This window comes from Neophocaena asiaeorientalis, unplaced genomic scaffold (genome assembly GCF_003031525.2).
Source record: "Neophocaena asiaeorientalis asiaeorientalis breed wild unplaced genomic scaffold, Neophocaena_asiaeorientalis_V1.1 scaffold44, whole genome shotgun sequence".
Classification (NCBI taxonomy): Eukaryota; Metazoa; Chordata; class Mammalia; order Artiodactyla; family Phocoenidae; genus Neophocaena; species Neophocaena asiaeorientalis.
This window is the reverse complement of record NW_020173678.1, coordinates 1,079,111-1,085,914: the sequence shown is the minus strand read 5'-3', so window position 1 is coordinate 1,085,914 and position 6,804 is coordinate 1,079,111. Positions and strand designations below refer to the sequence as shown.

The window sequence follows — 6,804 nt, the reverse complement described above, 5'->3', positions numbered from 1 at the left end:
GGGCGGCCCTGGGCTTAGAGAGGTGTGCTAATCCCTTAAGAGATGTGTGGCAGGAGATGAGAGGCAAGGGAGAGCTGGGGAGGAAATCCCCTGGGCTGTGGGCCTGGCCCTTGGCTCCAGTTCCCCCCAGAGATCAGGTTCAGGTCCTGCAGGAAATGCATGGGCTCTGGAGCTTCAGAGGCAGAGAAGTGGTAATTTTTTGGGGGAGGGGGCGGGGGACGGGGTGGGGCAGAGCGGGGAGGGCGGCCGGAGCAGCTCTGGCTCTGGAATGGGCACAAAGGGCGAGCTCCCAGCTCCACCTTGCAGACACTGTCCTTCGGGGAGTGAGCTGGTGTCCCAGGCCCGGCAGAGCATGTCCTGGGGGTCTCCCCGCTGTCCTGGCCGTGGCCGGCAGGGCCGAGGGGTTCTGCAGTGCGCCACCAGCCGTGGGGGCGCGTGGTGCCTCTCCTCGAACGACAGGGTCATCGCGTCCTCTCTGCTGACCCTCCGCGCTCCTCTCGAGGGTCAGGAGTGAGTCTGGGGCGCGGCCAGGCCTGACCAGAGCCCCCGCTTCCCAGCCCCCGCCCATCCCGCAGCCGCGGGCGCCCTGTGCTGGATGGGCCCTCAGGGAGGCCTTTGGGGTCGCTCTCCTGGTACTGTTTTCCATGTCAGGCGTTTGAGACCCCCCGGCTCGCGGTGCCAAGCCTCTTCTTCTTCCCGCAACAGGACGCGCGCTCTGTGGCGGCCGCCACCTTCTCCGGGCCCCGGGCGAACACAGTCCTGGAGCGCGTGGAGGGAGCGCAGCAGCGGTGGAAGCTGCAGGTGCAGGAACAGCGGAAGACGGTCTTCGATCGGCACAAGATGCTCAGCTAGGCAGCGGTGCCGCCGGGCCACGGTCAGGGCAGGGCCGGAGGCCGCACGGAGCTGGCCACTCTCCCCACTCAGTGCTGCCCTCGGGGTCTCCCCTTAAAGCCCGGGGCGTTTTTCCTTCTCCCTCTGTTCTGACGTGCTTAGCTGCATGATCTAGGAAGAGCGCTGGACCCATGGTCTCGGTTTGCCTGCGCAGGTGGTCTTCGGTGGGGAGGGCTGGGGGCCTCGGGACTGGAGCGACCCTGTCACCTTGCTCCCTCCTCGCCGCCCTCCCGGCTCCAGACCTTTGGAGCTCGGTCATCAGGAGCTGAGTGTGGGACAGGAAGGCACGGCCGGCTTCCTCCCGGCCCGACTCGTCAGCCCTGGCCCGGCCTCACTCCAGCCCTCGGGACGGCTCTGCTGGGATGGCTGATGCCCCAGCGCGGCCGTCGTCCTCAGGGCACACCTGGACGCTGTTCCGGCTTCTCTCCCCCTTCCTCTTCTCCCATCAGTGCAGGCAGAACCAAGGACCCTGCTCGCTCTGCCTCCTGGCCCCCGCTCCCACTTCGGAAGCCAGGCGGTGCCCCCCGCCCCCTCCCGCCCCGGTCTGCAATTGCTGAGCCATTGGTGGGACCACAGGACCCCGAGGCCGAGCGGTGGCTCTGAGCACCTGGGCTCCTATCGTCAGACTGACACTTGTCCCTGAATTTCATTGTACCAGTGCATGGAGAGGAATGTCATCCTTCTATTACTTGTAAATCAAGGAAGCCTCCTGAAATTGTCTTGTCTCACTCTGTGGATCTCAGGAGACTTCAAGGACTACGAGTGTTTCACAAGTGGACCCAGAGAGGGGACAGGAGCAGTGTCCTTGAGGGGTCCAGGCAGGGAGGCGGGGCCCGCACAGTCCAGGTGGCTGTGGCGGACGGAGCCCACGGGGGGCCTGGGCGGGGTCGCTGCTCCTTTCAGGCTCCATTCCCTGCAGGGGGCAGTGGGTGAACTGGCCCTTAGGAACTACCCTGAGTTCATTTGTGTTTCACCTTTGTGGGAGAGCCCCCTGAACCTCTGAACAGTGTCTGACGGCAGTATCTTACAGATACGGTACGTGGCGCTCACTGAAAAGCCCGTATGTTTCCCCAAATGAAAACCAGCAGGTACCCAGGGGCGGGGGCAGCCAGGGAAAGGGTGCTGAGAGGAGAAGCTTCCAGGGGCCGCCAGGGCTGAGTCACATCCATCCGTCCGTCCCGGAAGTGTGGCAGGGGTGCGTCCAGGACCCAGGCAGAAACGGGCTTGGCGGCCCGGCTGGATCTGATTGAATTTCTTCCCGCGGGGTTTGTCCAAGTCAACGCGTCGAGAAGGCTCCGTGTGGAGCCCTGAGCCAGGGTCTTGGTGGGGTGGGCATTTCAGTTTGCAAAGATGTGTCCGAGTTCAGAGCCATGTACAGGAACCGAAGGGCAGGGGCGGGGTGATGTCTAGACGGGGCTCCAGAGGAGCAGAGACTCGGGGTTGGCAGTGGAAGTGAGCGAGGGACACGGTGGAGGGGCGGGGTTGACGGGTCCTGGGCCAGCGGGAGGTACGTGGGCTGCAGGTGGCCGTGCAGAGGACACAGTGCCGGCTGCGCCTCCGCCCTAGTTTGCCCAGCGTACACTCGGTGCCGGCCAGGCCACCCGCTGCTTCAGAGGCCTCGGTGGGCCGCGAGTTCTTCCACGATGGGGATGCTTTCCGACAGTGGGTAGATGGGTGTGTCAGCTTACCAATCACCAGTCCAGAACTTGGTGTCTCCAATTGCCAGGTACTCCTCTAAACCACACTGCCCAGGGGAGACCTCGAGTACTGTTGTTTCTCTGCGTCGTGGTTGAGTCCTGCAGGTGATCTGACCTGTCGGGTAGTCTTCAGGATTTGGTCTGTAGCAGGTAGCTGCTGTTATCTGTGAATAAGCCCAGTATGTGAAAATAAATTAATGTAAAAGGTTAGGAATGATTCTTCGGTGTCTTAAGGACTCGGCCAGTAACCCAGCCTCTCAATGTGCTTTGACTTCGCACACACACTGGTTTCGGACAACTACTCCCAGGTGTGCCTCGGTGCCTTCCTATGAGTGACCTTGGAGCAGGGTCCCTGCAGCCAGCTCAGCAGAGGCCAGAAGGAGCTGTTCCCCGCCTCATCTGAGAAATAAGTTCTTGCGTTGTGTTCAGAAGTCCTGTTTGTCTCCCATCAGACAGCCACACTTCTGCAAGGGTTTGTTCCCACCTGGGAAGAACTTGTTGGGTTTGGCCCTGGGGACCGAGCCTCGGAATTGGTCAAGCGACACGTGCGGGGAACGGGGAGCGAGGGGCCGTCCCCGCTCCTGGGATCCCCCCTCCACCCCTAACCCGGACCAGCTCCTTCATTCTCCGGCTTCCTTGTGTCATTCTTAACCCTGCGAATCCCCAGCCACGGGTCTCCAGCCCAGCCTGTCCCGTTACCAGCGCCCTCCCGCTGCCCCCGCCCCTGCATTTGGCATTGACCCTAGGCAAGCTTCCTGTGTTTCCGTCCCCTTCTCCCTAACGTGGGAAATCTTGCCTCACTGCTTGGGGAAAAGCAAGGCGGTTAGGGGTGATCTCACAATTTCCTTACCCCACCTGCAATTTTCCTTCCTATTTATCTCGACTGCTTTGACCTTGGAGATTGCTTTCTGTTCCAGGCCAACCCACCTGTCCCTGCTCCCTGGGACCGCCATCACCTCCAAGCACGTCCTGTTGCCCGGTGCCGCCCAGCCTATCAACACACTCAAGTCTCCTGTCCTGAAAGGCCCATCTGTGGGCTCCATGTTCAGCTCTGGCTATGGGGGTCCCTTCCCTGTCCCCACTCAGTCCCTCCCCCGAGCCCTCCACAGGTGGAGGTGCTGGTGAGTGTAACTGCTGGACCCAGAGCGTGTCCTCGGCTCGGGCCCTCCCAGCCCTTATGCTGCGCTGACACTGGATCCTTCTCCCCAGATATGCGGCTTCCCGGGCCTCCCTGCTCAGACTGCTTAGCTCAATGTACAATTTAATGTGGAAGTTTTCTCCGAGGCTTTTCTCTCGGGTGGTTTCCTGACGTTAATTCTAGAATCTCTGACTCTAGCCCAGACCTGACCCCCAGCTCCAGACCTTCTACCTGGCTCTCAGCCGGACCCTCCCCGCTGGGGCCCACAGAGCCTGTCAAAATCAGCACGTCCAAAAATAAACGCATCCTTGCCTGGAAATCGGCTGCTTTTAGTTCCTTTATCTGCGTTGGTGGTGCCACCAGTCGCCAAGGTGCTCAAGCCGGAAACCAGGGGCTCGTTGGAGACTTGAGTCTCCCTGGGCTGCAGGTCCCACTTCCGGTCACTCACGAAGTCCTGGCAGCTGGGGCATGTTTCCTCCCCTCTGCCCGACAACCACCGCCCAGTCCATTATTTCTCTTGGGGTTCTCGTGGGGAGCACCGGGGAGCTCGCATTACTCCGATCACGTCACTTCACTCCTTCAAGGCTCTCCAGGGCTCCCCATGGCCTGTGGCCTGAGGGGTTATTTTGTTTGTTTTTGGCCACGCCTCGCGGCTTGTGGGATCTCAGTTCGCCAACCAGGGATTGAACCCGGGCCACGGCAGCGAAAGCCCAGAATCCTAACCACTGGGCCACCAGGGAGCTCCCCTAGGGCCTGAGTGCTTTACTGAGGCCATTGTCCACCAGCCCTTCTGATCATCAACCCCAGACAAATTGGTGGAAGTTACCGGTGGGGACTCTGAGACCCTTGGAGGGGCGTTGACGGCCCCCCAGATACATGCTCACCTGGGGTGGGGGGGGTGCCAGCCATAGGTGCCCAGGAGGCTCTGCGTCCCTCGGCTCCCAAGCCCTGCCCTGGGCATGCTGAAGTGGGGGCAGAGCTTGAAGAGGTGACTGAGGGCCGGAAGAGGGATGCCCGGGCCCGGCTTCTCTGTCCATCCCTGGGCACCTGCATTCCGTGCCATGCAACTCCCACGGGCCAGGAGTGCCCGGGGGATGCCCGGGCCTGGAAGCGGGACGGACCTGTCTTCCTGAGCCCGCTCGGCCCTTCCAATCCCTCCTGTCCGAGGCAGTCTCCTTTTCCGTAATGATACTGCGGCCCAGGGCCTGGCCTGTATGTAGTAAGTGCTCGTCAGACGAGGGGCAGGGACCAAAACCCCAGAAGGCCGGTCCTCCATCTAGTAAAGCAGGTGGGGCGTTAAGAGCGTGAGCTCTGGGCCAGCAGCCGGGTGCAGACCCCAGCTCCGCCTCTCACTACAGAGACGCAGGCACCTCGTGGGGGGTGTAAGGAATACATCGTTACTGTGTCTAAGACGCTTAGAACAACCCTGCTGGGTGCTGGGTCTTCTGACTCACATCATCACTGTGACAGCATAACCCCCAGCCACCAGCCAGGGTCTGTAGATGCCGGGGGGACTTCCTGCACTGTGACATCAGAAACCCTGAGCCCTCAGCCAAATCCCACCTTGTGGAAGTTCTGCCCCGAACTTCCTGGGGGGCGATGAGTCCCGTGGCCCCCTGTCCCCGGGTGTGGGTCAAGCAGCCGGAGGCTGGCTGACCCGAGGCCCCTGGCCTCTTCGGCCTCCTGCATCAGGGCGGACACGCAGGGTAAGGCTCCACCGGGCGTCCGGAGCCTGGCCCTGCCCCGGCCCTGCTGTCCGTTGCCGTGCGACCGGGCGCAGACCATCTGTCCGAGCCTCAGCTTCTCCAGGTGGAGAGGGAAGACCTGAAGCCAGCCCGTGGTTCCCCAAGGGCGGCCCATGTGTGCAAGGTGACTTCAGGTGGTGCCCGGAAGAGCGCTTTTTCTTCTAGTAGTTATGTGATTATCTTACTGTGCATTGGATCAAAATGTAACCGGCACATGAACTGCGTGATTTTGTGAATGTCAACGTGAAGGGCAAGTGAAAGGAGGGAAGTGGGTACGTGTAAGGAAAACTATCCGGAAGACACCGAGTACCAGTGGTCCTCAGACATGGCGGACACGGCAGAATTGGGGGAGAAATTTTGGAAGGAGCCGCGTGCCAATGGTGCTGGTTGGGTGAGGCCAGTTGGTTTCCGGGCCACCATCAGCTCTGACACCTGTGGACAACTTAAGATTCCCGTGTCCCCCTTGGTCTAATAGGGTGACAGACTACTGAGAGGGGGTCTTGACAAGGCTCTGCTGGCCTGACGGTGCAGGGCGGCTCAGACCAGGCTCCAAAGAGACCCCGGACTGGAAACCCTGGACTTTACCAGAAAGGATGCATCGTGTAGCAGCCAAGCATGGCGACACTGGCCAGACTGCCTGAGTCCAGGCCCAGCACTGACCCTTCCAGCTGTGTGGCCTTGGGCAAGTTAATCTGTCTGTTCCCTCAGCTGAAAAGCGGGAATAGTAACTCATCTCACGGGGTGATGTGTAAGTACCTGCTGTGTGTGGTTTGTATCTGCGTGGCAGGGGCGTCTCCCCACTGCTGCTCAAGGGGTGCTGGGGGCCCCTCAGCCCACTCCCCACTCTCCTTCTGCCCACGAGGAAGCAGCACGGAACTCAACATACGACAGGGTGACAAGGCAGGGGCCAGGACACAGGTGCCCCCTTCCTGCTGACTCCCCCAGTTCAGCAGGCTTTGCCAGACAGAGCTGGGCTGTCGCTCCACAGGCCACACCAGCCGGCTGTGCGTCCTGGGCCAACCCTGCCTGCTCTGGGTGCCAGCTTCGTCCGCTGACCACCGAGGAGGGTGGCCTGGGTGAACTCCAAGGGCCCCTCTGGCTCAGCTGCCAGGTAGTCCTGGAGCCACGTCCCTGCAGAGGCTGGCGTCTTAGCTCCCGGTTCAGCCCCAGGGGTGCGCAGTGATCACCCAACACCCCAAATGGTATCATCAAAGCCAGTCTGGAGACGGGGCAGTCTTCCCCCAACCGTTAGGATTTCCTCACTGCGGACCCCGTGCACTGCCCGAGCGCCGATTCAAGCCCTCCTGCTGCACAGACGCCTGTCTTAGAGGCT

General features: G+C 61.4%; 1 protein-coding gene across 3 annotated transcripts in view; it reads left to right on the top strand.

The window, feature by feature from the left end:
- The window catches only part of TMEM9 (transmembrane protein 9), a 14,502-nt gene extending 11,704 nt beyond the window's left edge, over window positions 1-2,798 (top strand). For all 3 annotated transcript variants that reach the window (XM_024749629.1, XM_024749627.1, XM_024749628.1), the window contains one exon: window positions 706-2,798. In XM_024749629.1, the coding sequence (XP_024605397.1) occupies window positions 706-852 (147 nt within the window). In that variant the 3' untranslated portion in view covers window positions 853-2,798. The remainder of the gene's footprint in view (window positions 1-705) is intronic.
- Window positions 2,799-6,804: the final 4,006 nt, after the last annotated feature.